Consider the following 23,812-nt stretch of genomic DNA (forward strand, 5'->3'; position numbering starts at 1 on the left):
AGGATTTACTACACGGTTGAGCTTATTTCCCCTTCGCGCTAGGGACCTGGAACGCGGGCTCGCTCAGCTCGCCACGCTTCGGGCACGGTGGCTCGCTACGCTCGCCACATGGTTATATTCCCCCTCTATGCCCACTTGGATGGTAGGGAATGACGCTGGACACTGGCTGATGACGTCAGGGTCCTCTCCGTAAAGGACATTTAGACATTACCTTTACTACAATCTTTGGATTAGAGCCCACACACATTTTGCCAGAAAACTACACCTGTTACCTCATTTCCTTCTCCAGAGCCCTCCCCATAAGTGATCACTGTTAGGGGTCGTTTCTCCTTTGAGCTTCTAGGTATCTCCCGGAAATCTGTACCCGGCACGGCGCCAGTGTCCCGCCATGCACATACAGCTCCTCCCTGTGCAGCAGCCGCCGCTGGCAGTCATGTGATGGTGGCACAGTCATGTGGTGGTGGCACAGTCATGTGATCCGCTGATGCTCAGACTCAGCTCCTCGCGCCCCCAGTAACGGCTGCGCACAGTTTGGAAAACCGTCAAGTAAGAGAAGAGCCCGAGGCGGGGCCGGTACAGATGTGCGCCCCCGGGGCGGAGCATGGGGGAGGCACCATGGGCCCCAGGTAACTGTGTGTGCTCCAAATAGCGCAGGCGGCCATAAGTATAGAGTGCAACCAATAGTAGCAGCGCCACCTGTTGCCCATTCCTGTTACACCGTCACATACTTACTGTTGTAAAATCTGAGGACTGTAGATGCGGGGGGGGGGGGGAATCGTCATCACAAGTTATCATTGTCTGTTTACCTGTCTAATGGTGGGTACACACTACACGATATGCTCCCTGAGCAATATCGTGTAGTGTTGTCCCCGGCAGGCTGTGCTCAATGTCGTTCATGACATTGAGCACAGCCGCTGAACGATATCATTAACGATATCGTTCAGCGCCGGGCTCTCTCCCCCATTCCCTGACATGCAGCAACCTGACGAAGTCGTCAGGTTGGCCTGCATGTCAGCCCGATGAACGATAATGACGAACGACCCGTGGGAACGCGCGTCGTCGTTATCGTTCATCTTTTTGGGTTTAAAAATGGACGATAAAGTGGACGACTGAACGATAACGATATCGTTATCGTTCAATCGTCCACTTTATCGCCCAGTGTGTACGCACAATAAGGGGCCTATTCATCAAATGATAAATGGCCCGGTAATCATACGGAAACGCTAGTTTCCGCATTTTTAGGTTTCCGGGCCATTCATCATTAGGGGTCCTATCGGACCTCCCCGGTATTCAGCAAACTCCGAAAACTGAAAGTTTTCGGAGTTTGCTGCCGAGAACAAGCACCATCTTCAGACAGCGCTTGATCTCGGATTCCCGCTCCTTCCTATGGGAAGGAGTTCCGGGGATGCGAAGTGGGATCCAAGCGGATCCCTCCGCCACCTCCTCACCAGCTCCCTGGCGGCTGTACACATGCATGACCCGAGGTCACGCAATGCGTTGACGGGACAACGGGGAGCAGATAAGTAACGCAGCTACAGAAGTAGCTGCAATACTTTCCACGGGGACAACTGCTTTTTGGAGCAGTTGTCCCCTCACCGGAGCAATGATAAATTGCTCCGGTGTCTTTCCCCGCTGCGAGTTGGATACTAAAGTATCCCTTGCAGCGAGTACTAAACTTCATCCTAAGGCGAGCTCAGGGAGGACAGAAACCTCCCGTGGAGCAGAAGGAGGGAGGTTTCTGCTCCCTGCTCCACGGGAGGTTTCTGTCCTCCCTGAGCTCGCCTTCGATGATGAATAGGCTCCTAAGGCTGGGTACACACGTAAAGATTTTCTGTCCAACCATCTAACTAGTTGATTGGTTGGAATGCAAATCTGGTAACGTATTGGAGTGAATGATGATCAGCAATTTGCTCCTAAATGCCAGAAAACAGATGAAAATGGTCACCAGACAAGTTTGTTAAATGTTTGATCTAACAACAGTTTTTGTCCATTTTCCGGCGTTTTGGAGCAAATTGCTGATAGTCATTTGCTTTCATACCTTACCAGATTTTCATTCCAACCAATCAACTAGTTGGATGGTTGGACTGAAAATCTTTACGTGTGTACCCAGCTTAATCTATCTATCATACTGATTAAAATGCACCAGATGTGTGTCCGAGCCATTGTATAGGTAGCTTCTAAATCCTTGAATTTACTTTAGAGTTGTAGCAGCAGCATTCGTAGTACAGTTATTGTATATTATTTTACTACATTATTTAAATTACTTACCAGTGGGGAAATAGTGGTTGTTATTTGTAAGCAAGACTCCCAAATGAAGTACACTACTATGACATTACCGTATATAAAATAGTGAGGGGTCTATTTATGAAGGTGAGAAAAGCCCCTTTCTCCTACGTTGTCACCAGGATGACAGCTTCTCTCAACTTATGAACATATTAACACCTATTTAGCAACGCCTTCCGCCCTAGCCATAAACCATCTTGAAATGGAATGACACTATACCCGGCAATAAAGATCTGGAGCTGTTTAATCCAAACTAATGTGGGCAATGACTGTTCACCAGCAGCAATAGGCTGCCAGGGTAGTAGGGAAAACCAAGCCTCCAAAAGGGGTAAAGAGTATGGTCTGGCTGTGATACAGATTTCTAATTATCACCTTCTCTGCATAAATAAACCCCATAAAACCTAATTTTGACATTAGTGATCGCAAATACACACTTTTTCAAAATGGGTGGGTCCCCAGGGACGCGCTCCACTGCAGCCAATCCCTTGCTGCCAATTAAGACTGATGTAGCCTGGCCTGGTTGCAGTCTGTAAAAAGCAGAGGTGGAGCCAGGAGAGACCTCTTGGCGCCTCTCCTGGCATGCAGCAGCTGCAATGGCACTTCAGGGACATGATGCAGCTCCCTGACCTGGCCCCTGCGCCATACTACAGTGTGCAGGAGGCTGCAGTAGACGGTGTCTCTGGCGTGGCTGCACTCATAGGGGGGATTCCAGGAAGTTACAATGAGTAGTGGGTGGGGGTGCACGGCAGGGGTGAGCCAGTGAGTTTTTGATTCTGTGGTGGGTGGGGGTGCTGCGGGTAACAACTAACAGTGAAGAGTGGCGGGCGAAAGTGGGGGGAGGAATGGGCCGGCTGCTACCACTACTTAACTTGCTATCTACCCTCACCCCCTCTCTCTACATCCAGTACTGCCTGTCCCTAACCTCCTCCTTGCCCCAGTAATGCCTCAGCTGCTATCTGCCCTTGCCGCCTCCCTACCCTCAGTACTGCCTGCCCAACCCCCTCCTTGCCCCCAGTACTGCCTCAGCTACTATGTACCCTTGCTCCCTCCCTATCCCTAGTACTGCCTGCCCAAATCCCCTCATTGCCCCTCAGTACTGCCCCAGCTGCTATCTACCCTTGCCCCCTCACTACCCCCAGTACTGCCTGCCCAAATCCCCTCCTTGTCCTAGCTGCTATATACCCTTGCCCCCTCCCTACTCCCAGTACTGCATGCCCCAACCTCCTCTTTCAGTACTGCCCCAGCTGCTAACTGCCCTTGCTCCCCTTATCCCCAGTCCTACCTGCCCCTAAACCCCTCCTTGCCCCCCAGTCCTGCCCCAGCTGCTATCTACCCTTGCACCTCCCTACCCTCAGTACTGCCTACTCCAACCCCCTCCTTGTCCCCAGTACTGCCCACTGCTATTTACTCTTGCCTACTGTCTACCCCAACCCTGTTTTGCTTCTAGTACTGCCCCAGCTGCTAACTACCCTTGCCCCCTCCCTACCCCAATCCTGCCAGCACCAACCCCCTTCTTGCCCCAGTCCTGTCCCAGCTGCTATCTACCCTTGCCCCCTCCCTACTCCCCAGTACTGCCTGCTCCAACCCCCTTCTTGGCTCCAGTACTGCCCGGCTGCTATTTACCCTGGCTCCCTCCCTACCCCCAGTACTGCCTGCCCCTAACCACCTCCTTTGCCCCCAGTACTGCCCCAGCAGCTATCTAACCTTGCCACCCTTCCCCCAGTACTGCCTGCCTCTAATCCCATCCTTAACCCCCAGTACATCGCCATCTGTTACCTACCTTTGCCCCTTCCCTACCCCCAGCACTGCCTGCTCCAACTCCCTCCTTGCCCCAGAACTGCCCCAGCTACTATCTACTCTTGCTCCCTCCCTACCTCTAGCATTGTCTGTTCATCCTCCCCTCTACCCTCAACTCTACCCAAATTTCTCCCTGCCTTTAACCTCAGCTGTATCCCAACTGCTGCTTGCTCTTATCCCCTCTACCCCAACTACTTTCTGCCCTCACTCACCATAATACCTGTATGTGATGGGACCCAGAAACAGTGGAGTAGTACCCTTAAAGTGAGGGATCCCTGGAACCAACAATTGTTTTCACACAGATCGATCACTGGTCATACGCAAATGTAAATGTGATTATTTCTATCTCTCAATACAACTTGAGATGTTTGACATCCTATTTACTTATGCTTTAGGGTTAGGTACAACAGGGACAAAAGGTCGACAGGGTTAAAAGGTTGACAGGTTCAAATGGTTGACACAAATATAGAGGGAAGGTTAGAGTTAGGTTGCTAGAGAGAACGGTTAGGCACTAGGGGGAGGGTTAGGGTTAGGTTGCTAGAGGGAACGGTTAGGCACTAGGAGGAGGGTTAGGCACTAGGGGGAGGGTTAGGTTGCCAGAGTAAATGGTTAGGCACTAGGGGGAGGGTTAGGTTGCCAGAGGGATCGGTTAGGCACTAGGGGGAGGGTTAGGTTGCCAGAGGGAACGGTTAGGCACAAGGGGAAGGGTTAGGGTTAAGTTGCCAGAGGGAACGTTAAGGCACTAGGGGGAGGGTTAGGGTTAGGTTGCCAGAGGGAACGGTTAGGCACTAGGGGGAGGGTTAGGTTGCCAGAGGGAACGGTTAGGCACTAGGGGGAGGGTAAGAGCTAGGTTGCCAGAGGGAACGGTTAGGCACTAGGGGGAGGGTTAGGGTTAGGTTGCCAGAGGGAACGGTTAGGCACTAGGGGGAGGGTTAGGGTTAGGTTGCCAGAGGGAACGGTTAGGCACTAGGGGGAGGGTAAGGGCTAGGTTGCCCGAGGGAACGGTTAGGCACTAGGGGGAGGGTTAGGGTTAGGTTGCCAGAGGGAACGGTTAGGCACTAGGGGGAGGGTTAGGGTTAGTTTGCCAGAGGTAACGGTTAGGCCCTAGGGGGAGTGCTATGGTTAGGTTGCCAGAGGGAACGGTTAGGCACTAGGGAGAGGGTTAGGGTTAGGTTGCCAGAGGGAACGGTTAGGCACTAGGGGGAGGGTTAGGGTTAGGTTGCCAGAGGGAACGGTTAGGCACTAAGGGGAGGGTTAGGGTTAGGTTGCCAGAGGAAGCGGTTAGGCACTAGGGGGAGGGTTAGTTTGCCAGAGGGAAAGGTTAGGCACTAGGGGGAGGGTTAGAGTAGGGTTTGGGCACTAGGGGGAGGGTTAGGGTAAATTACAACCTTCCGTCCATGTCGACCTATTCAAGTCGACCATTTGATGTCAACATATTGATTGTTGACCTTGTTAATACCGCCTGTTGCATCTTTAGGAGCCACCATCAGTCGCATCATCAACAGCAGGTTTTCCGTCAGAGGCCCTAATTCAGTACTGATCGCAAGTGTGACTATAGACGCAGTATGAGCGATTGTTTGCTATTGCGCATGTGTTTAAGCCACACTGCGCGTGCCCCACGATTGCACTGCGACTACGGGGACGCAGAGGAATCCATCGCAAAGTGAGTGACAAGTTGTCAACGTTTGGGGGTGGGAGGAAGAACTCAGGTTTGTCTGTCCGTTTGAATGCATTTTCCTGGGCGTGCATAAATTAGCCAGAGCGATTGCATACGCAGCCTGAGAGCTCTCTGCGTGCGTGTAGACTTGCAGTGACTGCGACTGGTCAGATCTGTTGAAAATGTTGCGTTACTGGTCGATGTACATCGATGGTACCGATGTTTACACAGAAGAGTGATATTGGACAGATGTGAGAAAGCAGCAGTGGGCATCTTTATAGCGGCTGAGCTTTGTCAAACAGGAGCATATTTTCGCAGCTGCGTTCCCAGTGATTTAGCAGCTGTGATCGCAATTTCAATCAGTACTGAATCAGGAACCAGAGTATGGCTTCCAAAGTGAACACTCCAGTGACACACCCTGGACACTCCCAAACACACACAGAAGATGGAACATCACCACCCAGGAACGCCCAGGACTTTTCCGAGACATTTCTGTTATTCTGCATTTCAATCGCAGCAGCGACTTTGTGTGTACACACTGTGTAATGCATGCGCCATAGGAGCTTTAGGGGTGTTTGAGCACGCAAAAAATTGTTCAACTCCGTGAAGATTGGCATTGCGTGCAGCTTAGAATCAGGCCCTTAATGAGTGATATAAGTAACTCATGCAGGCTATTATGTCACAGCCATGCAAAATTGAATATAGTGATATATAAATGTGTTACTTTTAGTTGGAATACGCAGAATTTTATAGCTAATAGTATACAGTTGTCCCTAATACATCTAGCCTCAATACGCCATGCAGCGCGACTTGCCTGGCGAGAGTGAGCCGCCAGGTCCCGTGCTACTTAGATGCATTTTTGGCAAAACAAGATAATAAAAGAGATGCCCAATGCTAAAAGAGGACTTGGCACCGAGAGGGGCTTTTGGCGCGACTGCAGTAAAGATGTGTAAGGACACTTGTATGCTTGTATGCTTGACAGACCATCTAGGTACATAAGTGTAAAAACAAGGCATTTTGTACTGCACACCTGATATGCTTCATAAGTGACTTGGTTGTGCATTACAGCATATCATAATGCTCGTATTGGGGCCGACTCAGATTTCCACACAACTCTGTTCTGTGGGCAGTTATTGCGCTTTTTCGTGCTGCGCATGCTCCGTAGCTAAGCATCTATGGGCAATAACAAGTCATAAGCAACTCCACTTGCTGCTGTATGAGTGCGACTGGTTGGTAACTAACTAGGCGTTCACACGAGTGAAGTTTAGCAAGCACACGTTGAAGGCGTGTAGTTGGATTTGCAGAGATGTGCGTATGCAGAGTTCTGTCTGATTTTGGACGGATCATTTGCTCCAAGTATGTGCAAGTGTGCGCTGACAGTGATGGCGACTATTTGAACAAGCGTTTGTATGGGGGCGGTGTGACCACATAGATGCATGCAACACATCATATGGGGAATATCCGCATTTACTGTCATGCACAAACTGTGAGTGGAGTTGTGGACGACTTGCTTGCAACTTTGTATCAGCCCCATTATAACTAATATTATTTTTTGTGATTTTAAAGCTGTAATATTACAATAGTTACTAATATATTAACTGCTGCCTTTTCTGTTTCAGGGAATGTTTTGGACATTAAGAAAGAGCTTAGTAGCAGTTCATATGTCGCTTTAGAGGTACAAAAGTTTTTTCTTCCACAGAAATAGCTGTAAAATACATATAATTTCATTCACCTTTGCTTTGCTGAGGTTCTCTCTAAATATCACATTTCTAAATATCACGAAGTGCTTTTTACACCTTATTATAATTATAGGCAGTATTATAACATCACATGAATATCATAGCATATATCAGCCTCAGTCTTACATTGTACAAATCATTTAGTCAGTAATAGACACCTGTATGGATGGCTAAGCACAAATTTACTGTGTCTATAGTTATTTCTGCTATATGTATAAAATAAAAAAAATTAAATTTTCGCATCGCAAAGCACCCATGGGGGGGGGCACTTAGTGACCCTCAGCCAGGGGCAAATCCAGAGGGTGTGCAATCAGTGTGATTGATCACCCCCCTGCACAGCCAAAGGAGACTGCTGATGACAGGTAAGTGGGGGTCGAGGGTGGACCTGGGCCCTTCTCTTGCCCTACCTTAAAAGTCCAAGCCCAGGTCATTAGTACCCGCTCCCCCTCCCTCTGGGCAACCCTGTAACGATACTGCCTTTGAACCTTATAAATACCCCTGCCTATACCTTCTAATATCCTTCCTATAAACCTCTAAGGATGACACTATTTAGCGTACGCATTCATACAGTAAATAAAGACTCCAGACCTAGAACCTGTGGTTCCAAAGCACAAAGTATTATTCAGGTAAAAGTACAGCAGTTACACGCTATGATCCTCATATAATCTTAGCGCAAAGAAATTATACAGACCCAAGTACAGTTATACATACGCAGCGCTCTCTGGTCCAGATGTAGGCATCAGCAAGAAACCCCTCGTCAATCAGCTTTCAGCACGAAGACTAGGAACCCAGGGTCAGAGCACACATATTTATACCCCCCAAAAAATAAACAACACAATAGAGAAGTTTGTTGCTAATACCATTGGTCCTAAAGGAGAGGGCATATGTTACAAGGCATTTAACAGGTTGGTTCAAATAGACACAGTCCAACCTCTAACAACTGGTGATCTCTGGTTTCCCGCCTCATACAAATCCTAACAGTTGGTCATATAATGTACATTTTGTTGCTTGAAGTCTCTGCGGTCCATAAATTGAGAATGCATGTTGCGATCTCTCCATCGATATTACCGGAATACTGTTGAGAGAGTACGCATCAGTACAATACCAAACATGGCTTATTTATTACGTATAAAACCTTAGTTACGAAATAATCTTTATTTCCTAGCAATTATAATAAATGTGCATACTTGAATCTTATACCTTAAAGCTTATGGAACCTTGTATGTGAATATGTAATGTGTGAGTATTTGGGGTTTGATGTAAAGACGCTAGTTAACTTGGGGCAGATGCGTGTGCATGAAGCTAATATTCAGCGTTTTCTTACAGGATCTTATGCATTCGCTAATATGCGACTAGTTAACAGCGCAATTGTGCGTATTAATGTGTGTATGAGAAATGGTGGAAAGATGCAATCGCATGATGCTAATAGTAATATCGCCACATGTACTAAAGTGTGAGTTTATCTAAAATGGCGCTTGGGCGGCCATTCACAAAATGGCGTCTTGCGATCTCATTTCCAAGATGGTGTCTTGCGGCCAGTCGCAAGATGGCGTCACTGTGATCCAATTTTAAACTGATCTTGTCTCAGCCAATTATCCAGCTTCGACACCTGGGCGCACTCTCGTTTTCTGGAAACGCAGACAGCACTGCCCCTTGGGGGTACTGCATGCAAGCTCGCAGGACCCATTCTGCACATGTGCAGTATCCCCACCATCAAAGATGTATGCAAACCATCTGGTTCGTGTACATCTCTAAATCTGGCCCAATGGGCCTATTTTGGAGCAAGAAAAATTCCTGTGGTCTTAAAAGTTACAGGCCATTGAAGTGAATCAGATTGGCCATCATTGGTGTAGACACTGGGCCTGATTCAGAGCCGCTCGTTCGCTCCGAGCGTTGTTCGCACATCTACGCATGCGTATGGGTTGTAATGCGCATGCGTCAACCAGTCAGTGCAGTCGGAAATCGTGTGCTCGCAAAATAGCGAATGCCTGCTAATTTGAGTGACGGAATGAGGCGTTTGTGGGTGGTAACAGGGGAAGGTGCTTGAAAACGGGGAGTGGAGATCCGAACGCAGGTATGCCAAACGGTCAAAACGGGCGTTTTAAGGGTGTGCATAATTAACAAAGCAGCGTCATCGACCACGTCACTTGGTTGTCTTTTAGCCTGAACTGCTCGCATGATTGCGGTAGGAACATCCTACCACAAGAATAGCGAGCAGTTCATACACCTTTCGATGTACTCGATTAATCTAATAAATAGCGGAGATGACGTATGATGCGAGCGGCCAAGGGGCGTCTTTACAAAATAGCGAGCGCATGTTTAGTTCGCTCGCTCAGACATAGAGGCGTCAACAGACCGCAAAGAGCGAGCGCTCAATTTAAATAGCCAGCCCCTTTTTCAGAACGAGCGTCCGCATCTGAATCAGGCCCACTATTCTATCTTATGTACCTTATACAACGCTTACTTTATTATTTCATTTATTTAGTGAACGTTACTTATATAGCTCCAGCATATTCCTTTGTGCTTTACAATTGTAAACAAAATAGTAAGAAAACAACACTGGGAAATAACAGACAGACAAAGAGGTCAGAGGGCCCTGCTCACAAGCTTACATTCTATAGGGAAATAGGAATTGCTACACAAAGATAAGTGCTACATATTGCATCTTGGTCAAGCCAGGTCGTAGAGGTTCTTGGTGGGCTGTGTGATCCAGTCACACAGGAATGTTGGCCTACTGTCGCCATGATATGATGGTGAAGAAAGAGAAAATTTGTCAAGTTATTTGGAGGTTATGTGGGTGGTTCTGGAATTTGATAAGCTTGCTTGAAGAGGTGAGTTTTCAGTTAACACTTAAAGGTTTGGAGACTAGAGGAAAGTGTTGTTGTGCATGGGAGGGCATTTCACAGAGTGGGTGCAGCCCGAAAAAAGTCCTGTAACTGTGAATGGGAGCAAGTAATGAGTGTGGATGAGAGACACAGATCTTGTGCTAATTGGAGAGGTCAATCTGGTAGATATTTTGAGATAAGAAAAAAGATAAATGGTGGTGTATATTGTGTACAAATTGGCTAATATGTACGTTCAAACATTAACCTTTTTTTAATCACTAATTTACATCCTGTTGATCCTTAAAAGACTTATAACAGTCCTATTCGTAGGTTGCATTATAGGATACTTTACAGGGGCAGATTGGGAATTTAAAGTGGCCATAGAAAATAATCTATATTAATACAATGAGCATCTTAGTGTTCGTTGTTGAATACAGAGTGCATCCTAATGACTGCCATACAATATAGAGAGCATCTCAGTGACTGCCACTCAATATCATCCCTTCATCATTAACCACTTGCTTGGCGTGGTCGCATCAGATGCGGTCAGTTGCGGCTGGGCATACACTGTCCAATACGGCTGACTTTTTACTTACAAAATATTGCATTGGACGGATATGCTTAACGATCCGGCAAGCCCAAACTATCAATATTTTAGCATCAGTTGGCTGCACACAGTACAATGATCGGGGCGATATGCCGATATCGGGGTGCATTGGGGTGTACACACCCACATGGCACTGACCACACCCACACAGCACTGATCACACCTACTCTGCTTCTCACAATAGGCACTTGGCAAGTTCCATCTCCAGGTCTCCATGTGGCCCTTACTCCTGCCCTGCCTCCAGCCCCACTTACCTGTTACTGATTGATCTTCCTGCGCTACTACCCAACAATTTAGCCAAAGTGTGCAGGAATGCTGGTCTTGCTGCAGTGTGTGAGTGGTAGAGGCCACTGGTGGGGAGGTAGGGGCTTAGCTGCATAGCCCATACTTGGGGTGGGATTGCAGTGTGCTCGATTCAGATGTCTGCTGCCCACTCACACACACGACCAGCCACCCAATTTGCTCCTCAAGTTCGTTAATCACTAAATCTCTTTTTAAAATGAAAATGAGGATATCGATGTACTGGGTAAAGGCATTGCTTTAGGACTATGGCTTGTCCAACCATTTACCTTAGTCCAAATAAACTGCAAAGATTTAATTTATGTACCTGGGTCTCAGGGTATTGTCAATCTTGAGGCAAGTTGCAGGCCTGCAACCCTAAATGGAATGTCTAGATGTTTAAGGGGATTAGGGTTGCACTGTTACTTAGACTGCAATACTTTAATGATGGCTGAGGCACAGTGGTGGCATGGAGCAATGCTCCTGTTAATCAGTTGGGCAAAGTAAAATATTTAGGAACCCACTGGCATTACAAAAAGTACTAAAGAGATTAGATGGCTGCCTTGCAATTGCTTGAATTTAAATCTCCTAAGGGGCGACATCTAGCAAAGATGGGAAAAGTGAGGCCAGCCAATGTGGAGGCAATGTGCCTGCAGTGTTTGTCCGGATGGACACTCAAGGGCCAGTATGCTGCAGTCCAGGGAACCTGGTTCTCTAGTGTGGTGCGAATGCTGGCATGGAGTATGATGGGCAACTTTGTGTTGGCTCAAGGCTGCAAGTGAGGAATAAGTCCTTTGGGGTGCTTCCAGATGGCATGAATCTGTAAGTTAGGTATTGGTTGGGTGGGGTCCCCCAAAAACATCAGCTTAGACATTGATGTCAAGGATATGAGAGAAAACACTACTGCACAGCTCAGGTACTTGTCCAAGCCCACAATGTATTTTTTCATTTACTCAAAGCGCTTGCAATCTCCTCAGATCAATAGTTGACACCCCCGTGGGGATAGAGGGAGATGTATTATCATGACACTTATCTGCATCACCGTTTATAGGAAAAAGACAGTCACCGGAGAGGTGTTATTGTAATGCACAAGAACATATGGCGGTGGCGACAGGACATGCAAACACCCCTAGCACCATGCTCAGATAGAGCTATATCCAACTAGACAAGCGATGAAATGCTCAGCTTCTTATTGCTTAGTAAGTTGCCATCACACTTTGCCGCCACAGTTTGCTATGGCGACGGTATTATTAAGGGAAGCCAAAAGCACCACAGGAGAAATTTGTGATTTCTGCCTGAACTGCCTAAATAAATACATTATGCATCTGAGTACCTTAAATGGTCTTGCGTATGCGACTTTATGCAAACACTGCTCGCACCATCAGAACTTGCACCAGCCTCGTGCTAGCTGCAGATTCTCCATATGGCCTCTAATGTGAGCGATTCAGCGCCTGGGTTCACAACCAGTTCAGCAATACGCCTGCGACACTTCCATCACATGTCCATAAGACAGGCCATCTGCATAGCCACCTCCCAGTCACCGCCCAGTAACACCAAGCACATTTCCAATACACTTCTGAGACTGTGCGGGGTATATTTACTAAAGTGTGAGTTTTTAGAAGTGGGGTTGTTGCTCATAGCAACCTATCAGATTTTACTTAACGTGTATCTAGCACCTTCTATAAGATAATAGCTAGAATCTGATTGGTTGCTATGGGCAATATCTCCACTTCTAATAACCCGCACTTTATTACATATACCTCTGTGCATCTCAATCGCAGCTGCACCTCTGTGCGTACACACTGTGGGATACATGCATTGTGCACATTTTTAGCGACTTAGATGAATGCGTAGTTGGAAAACATTGACCATTTGTTAGAAAATCAGCATTGCGTGTGACTCAGAATCAGGCAATATGTGCGTTAGTGATTATAGTATCAGTAACGATTTCATGCATATTTATTTACAGGCTTTTCAGCAATATCTGCTTTCATTCAACGAACTTCAGCAGCAAACATTTATGCAGGTTAATATGGTAAGACGTAGTTCTGTGCTTTTCTTGGTATTATAAGATCACATTCATGGGAACATTTCCTAGTGCACTTGAAGGTGTGGTTGCAGTTTACCAGTCCTAGGCCGGTCAGCACAGGGCCAGAATCCCCCATTTTCTTTGCAGCGTCTCTGCGCGCTGTAATACCGCCATCAGCGCAACATCGCTCAGACCATCATTGCTTGCACCAGCCCTATGGCAGGTCCAGTTTCTCCATCTGACTCTGGGTTCTATGGCGCCTGGGATCAAAGCCACTTTCATTGACACGCCAGCAACACTCCCATAACATGGCCAGGAGGCTGAATTTTTTTTGCGTTCATTTCTAGCCACCTCCCAGTCACCGCCCATCAGTTTTCCACATTTCTGATACCATTTGTACCGATCACATCAGCATCTTTGTGCGTTCACTTTGTTTCACACATGCGCCATTGGGGTTTTCTGATTTTTTTATGCATGCGCAGTTGGCAAAAAACGCTCAACATCGGCGTCGCTTGCGGATCGTAGGCAACAGAATCAGGCCCCTTTTGGCTACCTGCTTGGCTGATAAAGCCTTGTGCTGATTAGTGGGATTTCACAGGGACCCCAGGTGTCCCCATAAGCTGTATAACACCCAGGCGTGATGAAATGATTGTCACACTATGTAAGATGATTTACATGTATACTTACATAAAGGTTTCTTTAGATCTTCTACTCTCTGATGTCATATCTCATATATATGGCAATTATTTCAATCAATTATATTAAGTACATTTTAACCTCATTCCCCTTCTATGTACTCTCCTTCTGCATCTACACATTGCTGCAATCTTATTTTCCAAAGCCGTGCTGTAGCTCATTATCTGTCAGCTGTCTCATCAGCTCCGTCTTTTTCTTCTTTACCTCAGCAACTGATGCAAGATTTAACTTTAGGGAAAAGAAAGAAGTCACATGGTGCTAGGTCAGGTGAGTATGGAGGGTGTTCTAGCACTACAAATTGTTTCTCGGCCAAAAACTGCTTCACAGAGAGGGCTGTGTGGGCTGGTGCGTTGTCCTGATGGAGGATGAAACCATTTTTCCATTACTCTGGCCTCTTTCTTCTGATTCTTTCCCGCAAAGTTGTTAGAACATTTTTGTAGTAATGTTGATTCACTATTGTGCCACGGCGTCACGCAGCAACTATGCCCCTTACCTTGTCTCTTGACACTCCACTGTCATTATCGGTGCTGCTATCTAGGCAGCGCCCATAAGCAGGACAGTGTATGAACGGTCAGTTCGACAGACCGTTCCATCAGCAACAGCTATCGAAATCGGCAGCTGGCGTTGCCCTACCACCACAGCAGGGACAGCACTGTCCCTTGCTGCTGTGGCTGCCAGCTCCGGGGGCTGCACTTGATGCTTACGAGATCTGGTACATGCCCAGTGGAGCCGGCTGGGAGTGAGACACAGCGCATCAGCACTAAGCTGATGCATTGTGTACTCTGCCGGGAATTGCCGGAGGGGGGAGTTTACATCTCATCGTTAGTGCTTCCTGCTTTGCCTCATTATGATAAGTGCCGCTATAATACATCTCCCCTAGTATCTAATACACTGCCAGGGGCAAGCACAGGATTTTGAGTGGGGATATATATATAGATAGATAGATAGATAGATAGATAGATAGATAGATAGATAGATAGATAGATAGATAGATAGATAGATAAGAGAGATATATATATAGATATATTTATAGTTAGATAGAGATATAGATATAGTATAGACGGAGAGAGGGGGAAGGGAGAGAGAGACAGAGAGGGGGCAGAGGGACAGGGAGCGAGCGAGAAAGGGAGTAAAGGGAGAGAGACAGAGGGAGGAAGGGACAGGGAGAGAGAGAGGGGGAGGGAGTGAGACAGAGGGATGGGGGAGGGAGACAGAGCGCAAGAGAGAGGGTGGAGAGGACAGCTGCAGTACCAGCTTTCTGATGGATGGGGGTGGGCACTTCACAGCATTAGGCCCCTACCTATCCCCCCGGCGAATCACGGCATTATGACAGCAAGGGGGTGGGGCTTCCAGTCAGGTCCGTTAAGCTCCGTACACACGGAGCTACTTAACGGTCAGACAACGATCAGACAATCATTGTCTGATCGTCCTGCATGTGCTGGATTGAACATCCAGCACATGCAGCAACCCCCCACCTACTATAACGACACGCAATCAACTATCGCGGGTCCCTATAGTAAACAGGTTAACATGGTTGATATTGACCATGTTGGCTGCATGCACGGGCGATAGTCGATATCTATATCGACCATTCGTGCCCGTGCATCGACCATCGTTTCTTCGATTGAGGGGGCCAGAAACAGGACGATATGAACGATATAACTATATCATTATCGTTCATATCGTTCTGTTTGATCGTACCATGTGTACTCAGCATAAGTGTCAGTGAGTGTGTGCTCACTGTGCTGTGTTTTATGCTGAGAGTAACTGGCCAGGGACAGTCTAGAGTGGCCAGTTTCCGGTCGATATTTGCAGCAGTGTCGGTGACCGCCCCTCCTATAATCCAGCCCTGTCTGCTATCAGTTGGATGCTGTGTCAATGGTCAATTCAAAAGCGGTATGTACGCAAAGTCAGGGGGGATGTACTGCATCGGCGATATCGCCGTTAATACATCTCCCCCATAGTGTGACTATTATTTAATCACACCTGGGTGTTATACAGCTTCTGCTGATACTTTGTGTCACAAACCGGGGTCTTAGCATTTCTTACAGACTCAGGTCTTCCTACATTTCTGCTCTCAAGCCACGTCTGAGAGATTCCAGAACCATCACCTGATTCACATGGTGAATCACCTGGTTCGTTAGACCAGTGATTCTGAACCACTCCCTATTTAAGCCAGCAATTGGAGTTGTATCATTGCCAGAACAACTTAATTATCTCCAGGATCGTTCTAGGCTCCAGGTGTCAGTGTTACTGCCTCCTGTTTTCCGTGAACCATGTTCCTGAACCACGTTTCTTGTTTCCTTTTGACTACATTACCTGCACTACCTGCCGCTATATTCCAAGTACGGCTATACCCAAGTGCCGCTGCATTATCCATTACTTCTGAGAACTCTGTACCTGCACTCCCAGCTATACTTCAAGCTCAGCTACATCCCGGTGCCGCTGCTAAACCTGCTTCCGGCATCCACAGAGCCGGCATTACCTTCCGTGGCTTACTATCATCTGCCGATGTGAAACACAGCAAGGCTCCATTACTGTGGAGTCTGTCCTGGCATCCTCGATCTCCGGCTGCTGTATTATTGGGACATTGTGTGCCAAACCTTATCCAGTACTTTGCTGTTATCACTCGGCTCAATGCTCGTCTATTTCAGATTAGTGGTTGCATCAGAGGTTCCCAAATGCGTTCCCAAACCTTGCTCCCCAACAGTTCAGGTTTTAGAGGTATTGTTAAATCAAATTGACTGAGGTACTAATTAAGTCACCTGTGCTCAACCATGGAGATCTCTAAAACCTGAACTGTTGGGGAGCCTTGAGGACCGCGCATGGGAACCTCTGGATTACATTATTGTGCTGATTGGGTATTGGTCTGTACTGTGTGTTGTTGTCTGGGGATGGCGCTGAGGAAAGTGTGCAGGTTCCAGGGCTGTGGTCAGTTTGCAGAAACCAGTATTAGCACTGGGATGTTCGGCAGATCTGTATTTCTTATCCTGGTTCCCCAGTGCCTGAGTTCGTAACCGGGTTCCAGTTCCAGGTCTTGCACCAGAGCAGTGGCAGAGTACCTGCTTCCTTAAGCTGTGCTCTGCATACATGAGATTCAGATTCCTGGCCTGAGTTCTGAGTTCCACTCTGCTGGTACTATCTTGGCATGAGTTCCGGGGTTGTCAGCTTTGTCAGGAGTGTGACCTTAGCTCTGCTGGTCTTCACAGGTCAGTGGGCTAAGGGCCGCCCAGTAGGCTTCAGGCTGATCCTCTTTTGTTCCAGGTCCGCATCCCTGCATAACTCCAGCCTGTGGTCCCTATCTGTGTCACTAGTTTACCAAGCTACCTGGTGACTCATGAGCAAGAGCTACATACAGCCTTCTTGTCTCCCCTGCACCTCAGTTCAACCCAGGGGTCCCAAATCAGATCTGCAGAATTCTCCAACCGTGACACTTTGCCATCTGGAGATATGTTGGGACTTAAATACTATCATCTATACCATCTAGACACGTGTGTGGTGTTGCATATTTATGCCATTATTACACTATTGTGTCCGTTTATCCTTTTTTACATATGCATCATTGGATGATATCATTGGCAGCTGTTTGGAATTTGCGACTGCATCTATAACCTGAGGACGTAATTGATGTTGGGACAATCTTTAGCGCATGTGTAACCTATCCTTTGTTTCATATTGTCTATTTGCGAGTTGGTGACTCACTTCATCTGGCCTATTTGGAGATTGGTTATTATCTAATGTCTTTGTCTCCCTGAGTTTTCCATTATCCTAGTGTGCATGTGTTGTACAGAGTGTACGTATAAAGGTGCTGCTGCATTCGAGATGCACCATATCAGAGATGGATTGAAAAAGTGCTGGGCATTCATGGGCGGTGACTAAACAGATGGAGATGATCTGTCTTATGTGTGTGTTATGGGAGTGTAACAGAACTGGTTGTGTACTGAGACGCTCAATCATTCACTTTGGAGGCCATGCTCAGATGGTAAATCTGCACCTGCCATAGGGCTGGGGCAAGTTTCGATGGTGAAACTTATGGTGCCGTCTACAAACACACCAAGCGATATTACGTACAAATGCTGAAAAGGGGAGTCTAAGTCCTTGCCCGTATACATATATTCATATGCAAGGATGTACACCAATGAAGGTGCCATCTAAAGACACACCAGGCGGTATTACAATGTGTACAGATGCTAAAAAGGGGCGTCTCAGTCCTTGCTCATATACATACTGTATATTAATATGCAAGGATGTACACCAATGAAGGTGCCATCTAAAGTCACACAAGGCAGTATTATAGCGCGTACGGTAGCTGAAAAGGGCCGTCTCAGTCCTTGCTCATTCATATATATTTTCATGCAAGGATGTACACCAATGAAGGACTTTGTAGTACCATTTGGACAATCGCCAGAAGACGTCTGCGTCCTTCTCTGAATCAAACTATGTAGTCAATACAACCACTTGCGATATACTCGCGGGTGCGAGTCATCGCTACAGCGTCCACATTTGACGGCAGCCCAGATTCGCTTAAAAGTACTCTCGCCACATAGTGCTCTGAGCAAAATTAAGCAAATCTGGGCTCGGAGCGGGACGCGAATGGTGCGAGGTGCTGGTCCGTGTGAGCATGTGCGTGCGTGTTTAAGTGATTATAATGTCAACACCAAATTCATGCATATTTATTTGCAGGCTTTTCAACAACATCTGCATTCATTTAATGAACTTCAGCAGCAAACATTTAAAGATGTTGATATGGTAAGACACTGTTTTGTGCTTGTCTTGGTAAACACATACATGGGCACACTTTCTAATGCATGTGAAGGTGTGCTATAGTTTACCCATAAAAGGAAAGATCTCTGTATATATTGGACCTTTATAGCAGAGTGTTGCCACATGCATGAAGCGTCTGTGCTTACTTAGTACTGCCAGGGGCGTAGGGTGTGTGGGGAACACGGGCCCCTGGGTCCAGGGGGGCCCCGCACCACACACCCTGCACCCATAATATTACCTACCTCTCCGGAGTCCCACGTCGGCGCGGGGGTCCGGTGCTGTAAAACGACTGGAGAATGGCCATGGCGGCCATTTTCCCGTCGTTTGCACATGCGCAGTACAGGGAAAGTGGCCATTGCGCCCATTTTCCCGGTGACCTGTGCATACACTATAGACTCTGGGCGCACTCTAGTGCCCAGAGTCTATAACTCCGGCGCTGGCTGCGCACAGCTCAGTGCACTGCCGGCTGCTGGGCGGAGAGGAGGGGGCCTGTGTCGGAGACTGCACACGGGCTCCCTCTTCTCTAGAAATGCCCCTGAGTACTGCCCTTGTGCCCCCTAGATACAGGCCAGTGTAACATTAGGGCCAGTGAAGGTAAACTACACCCAGCGTACAGGATCTGCAATAATATGGGTGAAATGGTTATAAACCATTCAATTTAGGCTTGTGCCAAATTGGACAGTTATCCAGTTGCCAGACAATTGCACCAAGCAGTAGTATCGGCTTGTTTGTAATAAGTAAAGATGCAGGGAAACTGTGAATCCATTCGAAATGCAATCAGAAATTACTGATTCTAAAGCCACAAACATATTTTCATTACAGTATTTAATAGACCTAAAAAAAATTTGCAGTTTGCGTTCAGGGTTCAACATATACTGTATGTTTAATAATTTCTTTAAAATGGGTATTTTTACATAAATTTTAATTTCTCATTTTAAACAATATTTAAATAACTAGTATGCCCATGGCGAACATTTTGCCAATTTGAACCCAGAACATATGTACAGAAAATGTTTTGCTAGGTAACGGCTAGATCATATGTTAATACGATGGAATCGGATAATAAAAGATGTGTGTGAAACATAACTGGCTAAGCCACGCCCTTTTATGGTTTGGGGGGATTTTTTTATTGTAACATTTCGCTAATTTGTAAGTGCGATTATATATTGGGCCATGGACTCTGAAGCAAAATGGATCGTTTCCAGGGGGTATTGCAAGCTGAGCCCCTATAGATGGAAATGATAATGCACAGTTACTCCCCCTCACCGTCTCCCAGCAACCCGCCAATCAGCGGCTGCCGGCAGCTCTCGTGGAAAGCAGAGAAAAGAGGCGTTGCTTTCAAGGCGCAAACCTGGTGCTGATTGGCTGGGAGTAGCGAGCCTGGAATCGACGTGTTGGAGAAAGTAGGTGAGGGAAGAGCGCCCCCTACGGCAGCAGCCTTGTGTTGTGGCACCCACGCACCCTCACTTATTATGTAATAGCTACGTCACGCAGCCGATCAGGAGCCGAACTGGGCAGAACGTAAACAGTGTCCGCACATGGCTAGGGCACTGGGTCCATGTGAAAGCACAGACCACCATGTAGTGCGTGACAAGAGCCGGTGGTGGTCACCCCTCTCCCGCTTCCCCCGGGTCACTGTTCCGGCTTTGTGTTCTGGTAGTTTTCTTGAGATTTAAGGTTAGCTATACTAAAGAATTTATTAAGGTTTTTGTCAATTTTTTTTTTCACCAAATTTTATACAGTTTTATTCCAAATTCTGTCATTTATTGCTGATTGAAATCCGTCGCAAAAGACTCACATTAATATCTTAATTAGTCTTTGAGATATTCAAATTTAAAGAGCAGTCTGGACAAAGGGCCTGATTCAGCAAGGAATGCAATTGCTTATACGCACGCAATCAGCCCATTACTTCGCACTGCGCATGCATATGCATTGCAGTGCGTGAACCAGACAATGCGATCGGGACTGCGATCACAAAGGCTAGGCAGACCCATGGCAGAGTGATTGACAGGAAGTGTCGTCTGTGGGTGGTAACGTGGGGATGTTCTGGCGAACGCAGGTGTGCCAGTGCGTTTCAACGCTGTTGCATGGGCTGCATAAATTAGCCACTGCGATACCAGACGCCACCTTAGGCCTCATAGCGTGCGTTGAAGTTAGCAATTCCTGAGTGAGGTCTGACCTGCCTTAACTGTGCGTATGGGTCCAATGTTACCGATTGTTTACCTATGTTGTCAAAGAATACAGATGTGAGTAAGGGGAAGTGTACGTTTTTATGTCAGGCTGCGATCGCAATGCGAATGCAAACATTTACATGTCACTGCTGATATTACAGCAACTGCGTTGCGTGCGTATAAGCAGAATAGCGATCCATGCCCAAAGGGACTAAGCAAATTTTATATATATATATATATATATATATATATTTATAGATACTTTAAAATAATTAAAAATTATTTTAACATATTTGTTTAATTTGAAGTACGAACACAACAATGGTGAATTTCACTGTTAGAGGTTTGCAGAGATTTAGTTGAAATAATTTATATCAATTTAAGTTCGAGTTGATTCAGACATGGTCAAACCAGCTTGAATCTCAAACTTGTTTGAATTCATTTTTTTTACTGTTTCTCAAATTGAAAAGGAATCTTAAGAATTTTTCTATTTTTATCCTGATTCAATGAGAATCAATTTGCAAATTGTTCAGACATTTATAGTGATCAGCTAATCTGTCATTAATATTGGGGATCCCACTGAGCAACAACATTGGACTGTCCGTAGACATCTATAATTTTAACCTGAGAATATGGTGGCAGCTGGTGCCACTGTGCCCCTGATCAGTGAATGCACATTTACTGCAGAGTGTATATAAACTGACCTGGACAACAGGTCTCCTGCATTTACAGTCATTGGGGCTGATGAAGAGTGAGACCTACACCAGTTTGCATAGTCTAAAATACATAAAGTCACTACAAAATACACATCATATCTCCAACATGCACAGTCCACCCAACAGCTCCCAATGCAGACGACGGAGACAGGACAGCCATCCTGCAAGAGGACAGGTAAGTATAGTAGGGAGTGTACAGGGTGAAGTGGAGGTGTGCTGAACTGACCTGGCTTATGCTGGGGCCGGGATATAGTCATATGTCACAATGCCGACAGCGGAATGCCGGCTAGGGATTTATGATAGGCGTCGAAATATCAATGCCTATCATAATCCCGATGTCGGAACGCCGAGGACGCCATCCCAAACAAAGGTAAGTCCGGGGAGCCCTTAGCGTTAGCAGTGTGGGGGGGAGAGTTAGGATTAGGGAGTCTAGCGGGGTTAGGTTTAGGGGGGGGAGATTAGGGTTAGGCATCCCTAGGGCGGAGGGTTAGGGTTAGGCACCCCTAGGGAGAGGTTAGGGTTTGGCACCCCGCGGGAGGGTTAGGTTTAGGGAGCGGTAAGGGGGGGTTAGGGTTAGGCACCCCCTGGGGAGGTTAAGGTTAGGCACTAAGGGGGGAGGTTAGGGTTAGGCACCACTAAGGGAAGGTTAGGGGGGAACAGGGGATGTCAGGGTACTTACCTTTACCTGCCCTTCGGGCATCCGCTGTCGGTATTTGAACCGGCGACTAAACAGCCTCCGGCATATCAATCCCATTCCACTGGGGCCATTTTACTAGTGCAGTAATAAGCAATTACATGAAGTGTTTGGTGCATATGCCTGAGTGACATGAATAAAATATTTTTTTCTTTTCAGCTGTAACTAGCATGCACATCTCTATATTTATAAGTATATGATTGTCTTTTCTCCACTTATTAGTGCTTTAGGATGTGTTTAATTGTAAATATCATATAGTTTATTACAAAGCTGGGTTAAATTGCCTTTTTTTTCAGGTGTATTTGGAAATTAATGACATTTTAAATCAATCCACCAGAAAAATGAAAAGTAGCCCTTTCACAGCAAAAGTGACCAGTGCACCAAAATATGAAGACATGGTACAATAAATTAAAATTGTTGCATACTGTAAATTTCAGTGACATTTTCTATGTGTTACACAAATTCTTTCATCCAGTCTGCGAGATGCTCAATATGTTAAGAGGGGTAAAATGAGAGTTATGGTAAGAACTTACCTTTGTTAACTCTCTTTCTTCGAAGTCCATAGGGTCCACAGGGAGACCTTGGGGGTGTAGGTGATGAGAACCAATCCGGGCACCACGCAGTTAAAGCTTTCAGCTCTCAGGATGCGTTAGGTCCACTCTCCCTATACCCCTCCCCCTAGCCAGAGGCTCCTCAGTTGGTAGCAAGCCAAAGGCCGAAGGAGGATAAGAGAGAAGGAAGACTGGTACACTCAAGAATCACATTCTCACACAGAAAGAGATGGGAAACCGGTGACCAGAACCATAGCCCATATGAAGCCAGGTGCGTCAGGGCAGGTGCCCTGTGGACCCTAAGGACATCGAAGAAAGAGAGTTAACAAAGGTAAGTTCCTACCATAACTCTCATTTTCTTCTTCAGGGTCCATAGGCTCCACAGGGAGACCTTGGGGATGTTCAAAAGCAGTCCTTTTAAGGGTGGGGACGCTTCTGCGCTGAGAGGAGAATCCGGCGCCCAAAGGAAGCATCCTGAGAGGCGAAGGTATCAAATGCATAGAACCTTAGAAAGGTCTGGACAGAAGACCATGTAGACGCCTTACAAAGCTGAACAGCCGAGGCACCACGGTAAGCTGCCCACGAGGGACCCACAAACAGCGTAGAATGAACCTTAACAAAAGTCGGAACAGGCAGGCCTGCCTGCGTGTAAGCTTCTGAGATAGTCATACGAAGCCATCTAGCCAATATTTGTTTATTGGCTGGCCATCCCTTCTTGTGAAATCCATAGAGCACAAACAAGGAGTCTGATATCCGAAAAGAACTGGTACGGTCCACATAAATCCTGAGGGCGCAGACCACATCCAATGAGGCCTCACCTGCCGAGAGGTCTGGTGATAGAAAGGCCGGTACTATAATTTCCTGATTAATATGGAAACTAGAAACAACCTTTGGAAGGAACTCAGGATGAGTATGAAGCACCGCCCTGTCCCGGTGAAATATCATAAAAGGAGGACGACAGGAGAGCCCAACGAACTACTGGCAAATCCCAAGGAGCCACTGGG

General features: G+C 46.8%; 1 protein-coding gene across 4 annotated transcripts in view; it reads left to right on the forward strand.

Moving 5' to 3' along the window:
* The first annotated feature begins 416 nt into the window (after positions 1-416).
* CCDC110 (coiled-coil domain containing 110) overlaps positions 417-23,812 on the forward strand; it is a 49,708-nt gene continuing 26,312 nt past the window's right edge. For 2 of the 4 annotated variants that reach the window (XM_088478818.1, XM_088478821.1), the window contains exons 1-4: positions 417-626; positions 7,357-7,412; positions 13,157-13,222; positions 18,596-18,661. In XM_088478818.1, coding sequence (XP_088334944.1) covers positions 602-626; positions 7,357-7,412; positions 13,157-13,222; positions 18,596-18,661 — 213 coding nt within the window. In that variant the 5' untranslated portion in view covers positions 417-601. Of the gene's footprint in view, positions 627-7,356; positions 7,413-13,156; positions 13,223-18,595; positions 18,662-22,553; positions 22,656-23,812 lie in introns of all 4 variants that reach the window. The other 2 variants (XM_088478819.1, XM_088478820.1) reach the window with 2 other exon arrangements.

The sequence above is a fragment of the Taudactylus pleione genome, unplaced genomic scaffold, assembly GCF_031769625.1.
Source record: "Taudactylus pleione unplaced genomic scaffold, aTauple2 ptg000218l, whole genome shotgun sequence".
In the NCBI taxonomy this organism is placed as follows: domain Eukaryota; kingdom Metazoa; phylum Chordata; class Amphibia; order Anura; family Myobatrachidae; genus Taudactylus; species Taudactylus pleione.